Source organism: Argopecten irradians, chromosome 2 (assembly GCF_041381155.1).
Source record: "Argopecten irradians isolate NY chromosome 2, Ai_NY, whole genome shotgun sequence".
Taxonomy (NCBI): Eukaryota; Metazoa; Mollusca; class Bivalvia; order Pectinida; family Pectinidae; genus Argopecten; species Argopecten irradians.
In genome coordinates this window covers 35094287-35108288 of record NC_091135.1, presented here as the reverse complement: position 1 = coordinate 35108288, position 14002 = coordinate 35094287, and the positions used below count along the sequence as shown (strand labels likewise).

At 37.2% G+C, this 14002-nt stretch overlaps 2 protein-coding genes across 3 annotated transcripts; one reads left to right on the top strand and one right to left on the bottom strand.

Moving 5' to 3' along the window:
* Positions 1–106: 106 nt before the first annotated feature.
* On the top strand, positions 107–13899 carry LOC138315290 (mitochondrial ribosome-associated GTPase 2-like). Of its 2 annotated transcripts, none has more exons than XM_069256183.1 (7): positions 107–220; positions 6468–6629; positions 7224–7371; positions 7829–7944; positions 12137–12358; positions 12779–12917; positions 13440–13899. In XM_069256183.1, the coding sequence occupies exons 1-7, from the start codon at positions 122–124 to the stop codon at positions 13826–13828; spliced, it is 1275 nt and encodes a 424-aa protein (XP_069112284.1). In that variant the 5' UTR covers positions 107–121; the 3' UTR covers positions 13829–13899. The 2 variants fall into 2 exon arrangements, with proteins under 2 accessions (XP_069112284.1, XP_069112285.1); XM_069256184.1 differs by having other exon boundaries at positions 175–209.
* LOC138315289 (tigger transposable element-derived protein 6-like) lies at positions 656–4554 on the bottom strand. Its single transcript, XM_069256182.1, has 2 exons — positions 4325–4554; positions 656–3941 (listed from the first exon to the last, which is right to left on the bottom strand). The coding sequence occupies exon 2, from the start codon at positions 3934–3936 to the stop codon at positions 2011–2013; it is 1926 nt and encodes a 641-aa protein (XP_069112283.1). The 5' UTR covers positions 3937–3941; positions 4325–4554; the 3' UTR covers positions 656–2010.
* Positions 13900–14002: the final 103 nt, after the last annotated feature.

Genomic DNA, 14002 nt, shown 5'->3' with positions numbered 1-14002 from the left:
TGAATAAAACTTTAAATGAATGAAATAAAAATCACCAGTCAAATGTTTTCTTTAATTTATATCGTATGAATACATTTTGTTCTAATATTTATTTCATTCTGCTGGTAAATATTTTTAATCAATGTTTATGATTTTTGTTTCTTCATCCGACCTTCACCTTTTGACACCGCATGGAACCACTCACGTGTTATTTCCGTGGACATCTCACTGTAATTGTCAGGTATTTTCGACTTTCGCATATGTATTACATAGGGATTAGAGTGCTTGGCATCATATGCATCTAATATTAATTCGTTTATGATTACTATGAACCCAATAAGTCAATGATAACCCATATCATTTTGCTAATGATAGTGGTCATATATCGATATATTATGCATCAAGCTAACCAGCAATATATCATCACTAGTATTTCCACTTAAGGCCAACAAGATTGTATTTGCATTGTCAGCTTCCACCATCGACATGCGGAATTTTACGAAAGAGTCAACACCTCAACGCGACCCAAAACTATTTTATCAATCATATTATCTATATAAATTATAACTACATATTAACTTATTGTTCTTGTCTATACATGTATACACAGTGTACATTTTTATTGTTGCAACTGCACATGCATATACATTTGTACATGTGTACAGTCTGCCACTGGTCTGTAGGGGTGAAGCACCATAAGTCGGACACTTTCCTGGATAACAGATCGAAAATACCGCACTGCTAATGGTACATATTCAAAACCAGTAACTTGTCTCAAGTGTCTTGTTTAGTTACTATTTTAAGACAAATTGTATCAACGATTTTCATTGGCTGGCTAACAAAGTAGTCTAATATTAAAACCAAAGCCGGAAAACACGGGGCATTAAATCTCGGACGATGGCATATTATGTCGGACACATCAGCATATAATGTTGCACGGTTTTCATGACATGACCTTATTTCAGTACTGACGAGTCCACTAAACCTGCCTATATTTTTACACTTGTTTTTCCATTTTTAATGGGTAATGCAAGCTGACTGAATAGAAAGAATACATAAATTAATTGATTAAAGATGCACCACCGCCAAGGATATGTACGTCCTTGACCACCGCCAACAGAGCATAAATGATATTCATCATTTGAACAATAATTGGTGTTTAATCGTGTATATATATGCCTAATTAACACAAAAAATAACATAAAATAATTTATTTTACCTTTGGTGCATGCGCAATCATTACTTCATTCTATATAAGATATAGTGCCACGGAATTTTTTCGGGATGCAATAAATTATTTTTCATATTTTTAACTTGAAGTAAAATTAGAAGCTCAAACTTTTCAATGGTGGTAATGGTGTAAAGAAAGTAACTTTTTTAACTGAAGAAAAATACAAAATCGTCTGCTTCTGTTTTTGATAGTGAAAAAATACCATTTGTCAGCGGTGGAGCATCTTTAACCTAATAATGAATAGCGGGTTTACATTTTTGAGAAATCTATGATATTATAATTAAAAAAACCCAAGGATATATAATTTATGTATATATATATTATATATATATATATATATTAGAGATTAAGATCGTGTATTGATAAGAAACTACATCTGTTCTCGCGATATCATGTGCATGTACCCGTCTATTATAGCAAACGGTAGAACTGTTATGGCGCACTATAGCTTATCCTAGTGCAAGATCTTCATGTAGCATCCTTTCAACTTGACTTTTTTAAGAACTTTACCACTTGTCTACATATTACACAATATTTGCGATTCTTTCATTTGTTTCAATCGATGTGTTACCGTGCAGAAAGGAAACTAACAACAAAAATATCAAATGTACGATGTTTTATGTAAGAACCATTTCATAGCATATTTCGATTTCAATTTACCAGATGTTGATATTCTTTCAATCTGTAAATCAACTGTTGTCAAAGTAAAAATGTTTTTTTTTGTATTGGCAACAAAACAACAGACAAGAACACAGATGTTTGCTCCTTTTGATAATTAGTGTCCTATAATCATACACTACTCATTTCTTTTGCTTGTTTGCAAGTTTCTCTTTCTTAATTTTCTCTCTTTCAGATTTCTTTTCCTCCTTCAGTTCACGTTTTCTGATAGCTTCTCTTTTCTCTTCAATTATTGCCTGTGACGTAAGCAGACGATGGACAGTTTTAGATTTGGTACTCCTGTGTATAATTTCATTCTTTGTTACTGGCAAAAATATGCTATCGATTTCAGTGTTCCAGATTGAGGTTTCCGTTGTGCTTGTCGAGACCGTATCAGGAATGGCGAAATTTGCAACACCATAACTATCGGCACATGCAACCTGTATATCGTTGCTTGCGATCAATGACAAAATAGTCTCGGGCTCCTCGATGGACAGAGGGTTCACACTTAACATTGAAATACCATTGGATGGAGACGGAATAGGTACTGATGCATCTGGAGATGCGCTTAAATGAGAAGATGGACCTTCAAGACCCGTAAATGATGAGACAGACGAAACAGTGGAGGCGGAGGAGGCAAACGGACCAATAAGACTAACCGGGGCTGAAGGAAACGGCATCGAGGAGGTTGACGCAGTCGTGGTAGAAACTCGAGTGTTTGAATCAGATGAAATCGCAGTAGATGAGACAGACGGAACCACATGGACCGAGGAGGCTAACGAACTAACTGTAACTGGAACTGAAGACATCGGCGAGGTAGACGTAGCTGTGGTAGCTATAGGAATACGATTGTCGGATTTGTGTGGCAGATCAGTCGCTACCGACGGCTGATACGCAGCCGCCGGTACCGCCTGTGGATTCAACGGCACAATACCACAAGCCTTAAAGCCACTAACAATGTTGTTTGGCGAGACTCCAACATCCCATGCTTTTTTGAAAAGTTGAGGAAAACTGCCTTTATTCACTACGTGGTAGGCAGATTCAGCCAAAAACTCCGAACAAGCCTGATTGTATGCCCTGTTAAAGGGGCCGAAGACACTTCTGTCCAATGGCTGAAGCATATGTGTGGTGTGCGGTGGTAGGCAGAAGACGTGGATGTGGTTGGCTACAGCCATTTCCAGGATGCCTAATGTCTCATGTGAGGAGTGGCCGTCTAAAAGCAAGAGTTGGGGGCGTTCGGGACCGCATTGTTTCAAAAATACGTCCCGAAACCAACGTTCCCCTAACTCCTCCGTCATCCAGCCACTCTCCTGGTACCCCCAAATCGTCCCCTCAGGCGCTTCTGTTACATTCATCCCATGAAGAGAAGCCGATGTTTTCCCCTTCACGACAACCATTGGGGACATTTTGTCCCCAACACCATTAACGCACGCCATTATAGTGATGTTTGTCCTATTTTCAGATACCCTGCTTACTACATTTCTGGCACCTTTCTGCGAAATAATTTTTACTGGGGTATGTTGAAATTGTTTCCCCGTCTCGTCACAATTCCAGATATTTTGGGGGCTATTCTGTAAGTTGAGATTAGTGATTATTTCTGTAAGGTCATTGAAATATCTCTCTACCACAACGGGATTGAGCATTCTTGCTCGCGAGTTCCCTAGCTTCTCTGGTTTTCTTATCGTTATTTCAGGGTGACGCCGTTTTACACCTTCCCACCATCCTCTGCTTGGGAGCGCCTTCTTGAACGGTGTTGCTTTCATTTTCCGGCAGAGAATGGCGGTACGGGCAAATAACTGACGGCGGGAAATACCCATTCCCCGTTTTGACGCCTCTAGAACGTTCTCCACAATATTTCCCTCTACAGACTCAGGGAGTGCAGGTGGCCTTCCCATCTTTGACTCTACATCACTTCTCCCGGAAACTTTGTCCCCAAGGGTTGATTTTGGCACATTGAATTCTGCGGCTGCTCTCCGGACTGACATAGACCCATTCTTCACTGCGTTTACAGCATTGACGAGATCATTACGATCATATTTTAACAGCGGACCTCTTTTTTTGTCAGCCATTTTATCTGAGAAGAAAATTTTTATTGTCAATAAATTATTTTAACTGTTATTAAGTATATAATTTATAAAATGAGGTGTTTAAATGCATGAAAATACATAATATAAATGAATTGTGATTATATAATTATGTAATAAACCATTTTTTTCTTAGTTATGTTTATTAATATTATCAAAGATATTTCTATAAGCCTTTTAAAAGAGTTTATGGTTTAACTGTCCGACTTAAAGTGACCTTTATACCAATAGGACTTAAAAGTCGGACACTAAATAAATACAGAATATTATTGATTTAAGCTAAAGATAGTACAAAATCAATGTTATTTATGTAAAATATACATATGAAAATTATGAAAATATCTAATTGAATAATTTTTTATATCATACATACCAACAATTCTCTTGTTTAGTGACCACCTTCTTTCGACCTTTAAATTTACCGCCGTGTCAACTTCCGTTGTCCGTAACAAAGAGCTCGCATTCCGGGTCGTATTTTAGTTTGAACGGAAGTCATAATCTATTAGAGGCAGTACCGAACGCGCCCATCTGATAACCGGAAACTCAAAAGGAAGCAAACAACACAACAACAAGGTTTTTATATTTAGTTTTAATCAAATATAACAAAACTGTCCGACTTTTGATTCCTGTCCGACTTATGGTGCTTCACCCCTATCAGTTTTCTTTAAAAAAAAAACCAAAACACTTTAATTATGCCTACATTTGTACATGTGTACAGTCTGCCACTGGTCTGTATCAGTTTTCTTTAAAAAAACCCAAAACACTTTAATTATAGAACTTAATTGAATTCCTAACTATAGAACTTCCTTTTTTCAAAATCAGTTTTAAAATTTAGATGATAAATATTAAATGATGATTTTGAGTCACATGTGCATGTACAATTTAATTTATTTTTTACCATTTATGTACTTTATGACAAGCTACAATGTATACTAATTATAGACTATAATAATTTTTGAAAAAGGAAAAAAAAATCAACTTCAAGTGATATATATTATGGTATGATACTCAAATTATGATTAATTAAGTTAATAAAATGCAAAAACTAAAAGATTTTTTCATGAGCATCCCTACTATGTAATTTTAATAGGCTATATATATAATTATGTAGTTAATTTCATGGTGCTTCGATGGAAATATTGATAATATATATATGCAATATTATAAGACTCTTTCATATGTGGATATGAAGGATAGGGATATTCTACCCGAGGGTCACAAAATGTTGTAAAACTTGAGGCTTGTCGAGGGTTTTGCAACATTTTGTGATCCCGAGGGTAGAATATCCCTATCCTTCATATCCACTTATGAAAGAGTATTTTTCTTTCATACCTCGACGTTTTATTGCAATTTTACAACTATAATATCCCGCCATTTTGAAATAAACTAGAAGAAAATCACGACTGCAAGTCAATTTTCCATTTATGAAAAATTACGTCTTATTTTCAGCACAAATTTCGTGGTTTGCATCTTTTATAGTAAAACCAGTCAAATTTGTGAAAAAAATGTGTAAATTTTACCGAGGAAATATAAATTTTGTTGACGCCACGTCACAAGGCTTTATTGCATGGGTAGCCATGTAATACAGCCTCAGGCAACATGAGTGTATTACCCTAGACCAGCCAGTATTACACCCGTAGGTATGAAAGAAATCACATTATTATATGGCTGTGTGTTTTGCTTGCTCCTAATAGGCTGAAACTACACTTTCTCGCCATGATACAACACCATATCCACCAGAAAATTCCTAACTATATGCATTGTGACGTCTTCCCAGGTTGATATAAGAATCCAGAACCCCCAGGTCATACCCAAATATAGAAATATTGCATTGTGACGTAATGTAAAATGACGTCACAATCACTTCACTGGTTGATATCAGATTCCAATGGCTCCAGGTCGTACCCAAATATAGGGTAAAGGGAATTTCCGTGAGGTCAAAAATCTATTGTGACGTCATCATTCAGCGAGATGTAACGGAGAGCAGCAGGTTTACTGGAATCAATGTGACTCTGCCAATATCTATGTGTGCATTTTTGTCAGATATTTCCAATAATAAGTATGGTGTTTTCTCTATTTTATTGATATTATCAGCCTTCATTTTTCTCTTCGAAATTATTCAACAAGACTATTGAGTATCGGGGAGAGGGGCTACTCAATATCATGAAGAGGAAATACATGTACATACACATACAGTCAAATGGTTTACATCATGTAAATGCCATATAATAAAACAGATATCGACACGTTTTCAGGTGGATATGGTGATTTATCAACCCTCGAAAGTGATATAACCCTCGGCCTATGGCCTCGGGTAATATCACTTCCTCGAGTTGATAAATCACCATATCCACCTGAAAACAAGTCGATATTTGTATAATATTAATCATGATAATAAAATTATATATATATATCATTTATATATTATTACTTAAAATTAATCATTAAATGTTGTTAAAGTAAGATTAAACCTATAATCATTATATTTATAGCCATTTCAATGATTTCTATAAAAGGAAAGAAAGAAGATGGTGATAACACAACGGATGACTTACTGCATGCAGCGATTGTATGTAAAGCAAGGTCTGCATGTTACAATGAAAATGGTGAGGCGGGCTGCATCTAAAGTACCTCAACCTGTATTAGCCACGAAACCTAAGGGTTTCGACAAGGAAGAGGTATGTACAATATACACATAGTCACATACACAACAGGTATCGCCTGATTTAAAAAGACTTCAGAAGTAGTAGGATCAATGTATATGCATGTACATATACCATGTTTATTGTTAAAATGCAATAATATAGAAAAAAAATGTTTTACAGAATATACTGTCTTTGCATATTATATTGTGGGTAGGAATCCTAAATGGATTGACACATCAAATGACATCATTTTGTTAGCGAAACACATCATTTTCTCTGAAAAATATAATGTTACACTTTCAAACACTTCATGACACAATCAATACCTACTCACAAGGGCAGATAACTCTATGACAGGCAAATATAGAAATAAAAATGACAATCAGCTAATAATGATGTGATCTTGTTGACATGACCATGGCCACTCTACCACTAAAACCATTCTTGCATGCCCTAAAATGACCATATCTGTAACCTATTGATCGGACATCTTCAACTCTTTTCAATCTGCGTTTATCATCAGTAACACACATTTATTCAAAATGAATACCAGGTACTTATATATGTTTAAATCAGATAAAATAATCCAGTATTAAATGATTTAACTTTTGAATATATTATTTGCAGCCGACCCATTTTGTTGACACTAAGGTGTGTGTAGTGAGTGGAGGTAATGGGGGAAATGGTGTGGTGTCCTTCGCCAGTACCCGTCATAAACAGTTTGCCGGACCGGACGGCGGCAACGGAGGCTCGGGAGGTCACATTATATTTCAAGGTAATATTACTTGTAAAGTTACTTCATGTCCTGACATATTTATGTATTTTACCTTGTACATAAACAAATGTAATATAAAAATTTAACAGCTTCATACTCTAAATCTATATATATATATATGTACAGTATATCTAGAACTCATTACCTGTGAGCATTTTCTTGATAAGACATGGGTTTGAATTTTGGATCTCCAAACACTAACAAGATTGGGCAGCGGAGTTCAAATCCGATGTGGTGTAATTGCCAGGTACCGACTGTTGGTTGATGGTTTTACTTTGGGTATATATCTATAATTTCCTCCACCATCTGAATTGGGCTCATCATTAAATTAATCTGGTTGTTAATAGGATGCTAAACGTATTAAACCTAACATATAAATAATGGAAAATATCCAGACCTGCTACAAGTTATAATTAAAGCTCAGTTTGTGATTAATATCTTTGATTCTATCTTGTAGTGAATGAAAACGTAAAGTCACTTTCCAAGGTTCCTGGACAAGTTGCAGCAGTGGAAGGAAAGAGTGGTGCCAAGCGTAACTCTGAAGGCAAATGTGGTCAACATACCTTTGTTCCAGTAAGTATCAAACTAAATTTGCTTTAAGTATCAAATTTAACTCTCTTTTCATTTTATGCTACATTTGCATACAATTGTGCATGCACCAAAAGCAAAATTAATTAATTTATATTATTTATTTGTGTTAATGAAATATATACATGGTTAAACACCAATTATTGTTCAAATGATGAGTATATTGTTTATGCTCTCTCAGCGTAAGACAGAGAAGAGCAATGGTTCATTACCAAGGGAGATTCTATATTTACAGGCAATCCTGGGGTGGAACCTGTTTTTAACTATCTGGTAATCCGTTTTTGCATATTACAGAGTTAGCTCCCTTGTGGGTAGGTATCGATTGTTACGTCATTATTTTGTAAGCACAATTCACGTCATTTTCTCTGAAACCAGCAAGGGCAGATAACTCTGTAATATGCAAATACGGAATATCAATGCAAGAAAACTTTGGTTTGATTAGTTTAACGTCCTATTAACAACTAGGGTACTTTAGGATGTACAAGGTTTAGATGGTGGAGGAAAGCTGGAGTACCCAGAGAGAAAAAACACTGACCAGGCATCAGAACATGGCAACTGCCCCACTTAGGATTCAAACTCGCATCCCAGTGGTGGATGGCTTGTGGTAATATGTTGGGATATTTTCAAAACTTACCCACCATGGCCCATGCACGGAAAAACAGCTGGTGACTCCCGCTACTTGTTTGTTATCCCCCGCCCAACGAAGATGGCGGTGGATATACAAATGGGTTCCGTCCGTCCGTCTGTCCGTCCGTCCGTCCGTCCGTCCGTCCGTCTGTCCTTCCTTCCGTTTGTCCGTCCGTACGAATGGTTTCCGGGGTAACTCTAAAACCAGTAGAGATATTTCCACGAAACTTCATACACACATTGGTCTTATGGTCTAGTAGTGCCTTTTGCTATTTTTAGGTTTTTCATTTTTTGCATTTTTTCCGTAATCATGGAAACATTGCTGAAAATATCATATTTTTTGTATCAGGTTCGTTTCTGGAGCATAACTCTAAAACCAGAAGAGATATTTCCACGAAACTTCATAGACACATTAGTCTTATGGTCTAGTAGTGCCTTTTGCTATTTTAAGGTTTTCACTTTTTGTACTTTTTAGCCCACCATCATCAGATGGTGGGCTATTCAAATCGCCTTTCGTCCGTGGTCCGTGGTCCGTCCGTCCTTCCGTCCGTCCGTCCCTCCGTCCGTCCGTCCGTCCGTCCCTCCGTCCGTTAACAATTCTTGTTACCGCTATTTCTCAGAAAGTACAGAAGGGATCTTTCTCAAATTTCACATGTAGGTTCCCCTAGGGCCCTAGTTGTGCATATTGCATTTTGGGACCAATCGGTCAACAAGATGGCCGACTGGCGGCCATCTTGGATTTTGATAGTTAAAGTTTGTTACCGCTATTTCTCAGAAAGTACTTAAGGGATCTGTCTCAAATTTCACATGTAGGTTCCCCTAGGGCCCTAGTTGTGCATATTGCATTTTGGGACAAATCGGTCAACAAGATGGCCGACTGGCGGCCATCTTGGATTTTGATAGTTAAAGTTTGTTACCGCTATTTCTCAGAAAGTTTTGAAGGGATCTTTCTCAAATTTCATATGTTGGTTCTCCTAGGGCCCTAGTTGTGCATATTGCATTTTGGGACCAATCGGTCAACAAGATGGCCGACTGGCGGCCATCTTGGATTTTGATAGTTAAAGTTTGTTACCGCTATTTCTCAGAAAGTACTGAAGGGATCTTTCTCAAATTTCATATGTTGGTTCTCCTAGGGCCCTAGTTGTGCATATTGCATTTTGGGACCAATCGGTCAACAAGATGGCCGACTGGCGGCCATCTTGGATTTTGATAGTTAAAGTTTGTTACCGCTATTTCTCAGAAAGTACAGAAGGGATCTTTCTCAAATTTCACATGTTGGTTCTCCTAGGGCCCTAGTTGTGCATATTGCATTTTGGGACAGATCGGTCAACAAGATGGCCGACTGGCGGCCATCTTGGATTTTGATAGTTAAAGTTTGTTACCGCTATTTCTCAGAAAGTTTTGAAGGGATCTTTCTCAAATTTCATATGTTGGTTCTCCTAGGGCCCTAGTTGTGCATATTGCATTTTGGGACAGATCGGTCAACAAGATGGCCGACTGGCGGCCATCTTGGATTTTGATAGTTAAAGTTTGTTACCGCTATTTCTCAGAAAGTTTTGAAGGGATCTTTCTCAAATTTCATATGTTGGTTCTCCTAGGGCCCTAGTTGTGCATATTGCATTTTGGGACAGATCGGTCAACAAGATGGCCGACTGGCGGCCATCTTGGATTTTGATAGTTAAAGTTTGTTACCGCTATTTCTCAGAAAGTTTTGAAGGGATCTTTCTCAAATTTCATATGTTGGTTCTCCTAGGGCCCTAGTTGTGCATATTGCATTTTGGACAATCGGTCAACAAGATGGCCGACTGGCGCCATCTTGGATTTGATAGTTAGTTCTTCCAGAAAGTAGGGATCTTTTCAAATTTAAGTAGTTCCCTAGGGCCCTAGTTGTGCATATTGCATTTTGGGACAGATCGGTCAACAAGATGGCCGACTGGCGGCCATCTTGGATTTTGATAGTTAAAGTTTGTTACCGCTATTTCTCAGAAAGTACTTAAGGGATCTTTCTCAAATATCATATGTTGGTTCTCCTAGGGCCCTTGTTGTGCATATTGCATTTTGGGACCAATCGGTCAACAATGATGGCCGACCGGCAGCCATCTTGGATTTTGATAGTTAAAGTTTGTTACCGCTATTTCCCAGAAAGTACTGAAGGGATCTTTCTCAAATTTCATATATAGGTTCCCCTAGGGCCCTAGTTGTGCATATTGCATTTTGGGACCAATCAGTCAACAAGATGGCCGACCGACTGATGGCCATCTTGGATTTTGATAGTTAAAGTTTGTTACCGCTATTTCTCAGAAAGTACTGAAGGGATCTCTCTCAAATTTCATATGCATGTTCCCCTTGAACCCTAGTTGTGCATATTGCATTTTGGGAGTGATCGGTCAACAAGATAGCCGACTGGCGGCCATCTTGGATTTTGATAGTTAAAGTTTGTTAACACTATTTCCCAGAAAGTACTGAAGGAATCTTTCTCAAATTTCATATGTAGGTTCCCCTACGACCCTAGTTGTGCATATTGCATTTTGGGACAGATCGGTCAGCAAGATGATCGACAGGTAGCCATCTTGAATTTTGATAATTGAAGTTTGTTACTGCTACATATCTCAGAAAGTACTGAAAGGATCTTTCTCAAGGTTCATATATAGTATGTAGTAAAAGTTTGAAAAGCAGGGAAAAGATCCCTCTTTCTGTTGTCAGACATAGATCATTCTTTGGTGGGCGCCAAGATCCCTCTGGGATCTCTTGTTTCTGTAACCATGGAAACATTGCTGAAAATGGCAGATTTTTGTGTAAGAATCGTTTCCGGAGCACAACTCTAAAACCAGCAGAGATATTTCCATGAAACTTCATAGACACATTGTTCTTATGGTCTAGTAGTGCCTTTTGCTATTTTTAGGTTTTCATTTTTTGCACTTTTTCCGTAACCATGGAAACATTGCTGAAAATATCATATTTTTGTACCAGGTTCGTTTCCGCAGCATAACTGGAAAACCGGTTGAGATATATGCACAGAACTCCATAGGCACATTAGTCTTATGGTCTAGTAGTGCCTTTTGCTCTTTTAAGGTTTTCACTTTTTGTGCTTTTTTTCTTTAACCATAGAAACATTGCTGAAAATATCATATTTTTGTAGCAGGTTCATTTCCGGAGCATAACTCTAAAACCAGCAGAGATATTTCCACGAAACTTCATAGACACATTCTTTTTATGGTTTAGTAGTACCTTTTGCTAATTTTAGGTTTTCATTTTTTGCACTTTTTCCGTTACCATGGAAACATTGCTGAAAATATCATGGTAAATGTTACTTTGCAAAACTCCACCCATCTTTGTGTATATAGTCTAATATAAATGTCAAGGCTGTATACCTGATTCAACAATTGCAGCCCCGCTCTACTTGAATTATACTCCATCTTTCTTTAGCTCAACTTCCTTTTTCCCGGTTTTTTTCATACACATAAGTCTCCACAATAAAACTTACTTCAGCTTTGATATCTCCATTGGCGGGGGATCTGAATGACTATGTCCTTGTTTGTTTATTTTTCAGGTTCCACAAGGTACAATGTTTTACAGTGCTGAAGGAAAACTACTGACGTGCCTGGATGAACCCAACGATTACTATATAGCTGCTCATGGAGGGAAAGGAGGCAGGGGGAACACAGCATTTGCTACTAGTACACTTGTTGCTCCCAAAATCGCAGAAATGGGGGCCAAGGGTGAAAAACACTCTCTACAGTTGGAAATGAGGATCATGGCAGATGCGGGACTAGTGAGTGTCACACTCATTTTATAAATTTGAGGAATGAGTTGTTGCCTTATTATACAGTCAGTCCTTGCTACTTTAAACTTATATAGCCATAGAGACCCTATACTGTAAACCAATTTGGCTACTTATTTTCGTGATTTCCATTCCAAAACAAGTTTACACCATTACAAGTTTATAAGATAAGCTGATCACCATTTGCAGATTTAGAATTGAATGAAGATATTAATTCACAGAGATAAAACTTTCGCAAATATACTTGGATTGTAAAATTTGTGAAAGTAAATCGCTCACAATAGAAATTAAAGTTGGTTTACAGAATTTGAAAAACACAAATACCTGGTAATTTGTTGATGTTTGCTATATTGTCTATAATGTGATGTGATGTGAGTGTATGAAGCTATAGTTTACTGTTATTGTTTACAGGTTGGATTTCCAAATGCTGGTAAATCATCACTCCTACGTGCAATTTCAAGAGCCCGTCCATTGACTTCTGAGAAAGCTTTCACCACACGCAGTGCACACGTCGGGATGGTGCAGTACGACGATTATGAACAAGTTTCAGGTATGTCATACGTCACATATATACCTAGTTCATGGTTAGGTACCAAGGTAGGTATGTTACAAAGCAAATACATTAAAACTATTGTCATCTTTATAGAGGCCACTTGGCTATATAACAGCCATTTTTCTTTTTCCCATTGTCTATAGACAGGTTTGGCTGAACTAGATCTATTGTGATAATGAGCCGCATTTTTAATTGATTTTTTTTTCTAAATTGAAGTCAAATTTGCAGTTTCCAATATCTTCCCTTCTCAAATAGATAAAATGTTTCTATTTTGGTTCTATAGAAGAAAAAAAACCTGTTTCTTATATATTCTTCAAAATAAAGATATTAATTTGAAGTGAATTAGGTGTCTGCTTGTACGATATATATTATACAGTCGCAACAGTTGTGGTCATGTGATATATATCACGAACAATTTTGTTGAGAATACAATGGTTACATTTATGACTTCTCTAAACACGTGTGATTTAAAGACTATATGTAGTTTTCAGTTTAGATTATTTCTCCCTTTATTGACAGTTGCGGATATCCCTGGTTTAGTTAAAGGTTCCCATGAGTCTGAGGGACTTGGGTTCTCGTTTCTTCGACACATAATGAAGTGCACCTGCCTTTTGTACGTCCTTGACCTTGCTAGTGATGACCCATGGCAACAATATATAGACTTACGATATGAACTCCAGCAGTATAACACTGAGTTAATTACACGACCTCATGCTATTGTCGGAAACAAAATTGATCTGCCGCTATCTGAGACAAATTTTAAGGCTATACAAGCCAAAAGTGATGTTCCTGTGTTTGCAATTTCAGCAACTGAAAAGACTGGTATCAAAACGCTGTTAATTCATGTCCGTAAAATGTATGATGATTTAAAATCACACTCACAGCCATTGGAAGCACACGAGTTTTGAATGGTATGATTGATTGTGATTTTGTATGTTTTTCGTGACTAATTTTATGAATAAACATAAATTGTGATTAATACAAAGTTTTTCTCCTTGATCTATCTTATGTTAAATTTTAGCTCACCTGGCCCAAAGGGCCGGTAAGCTTATGTCATGGTGCGGCGTCCATCCGTCCGTCCG

Coding starts and splice junctions, on each gene's coding strand:
- LOC138315290 (XM_069256183.1), top strand. CDS start 122: ATGTTTATGATTTTTGTTTCTTCATCCGACCTTCACCTTTTGACACCG. Junction 7,372..7,828: donor AGGTCACATTATATTTCAAG/GTAATATTACTT, acceptor TCTATCTTGTAG/TGAATGAAAACGTAAAGTCA. Junction 12,359..12,778: donor TCATGGCAGATGCGGGACTA/GTGAGTGTCACA, acceptor TATTGTTTACAG/GTTGGATTTCCAAATGCTGG.
- LOC138315289 (XM_069256182.1), bottom strand. CDS start 3,936: ATGGCTGACAAAAAAAGAGGTCCGCTGTTAAAATATGATCGTAATGAT.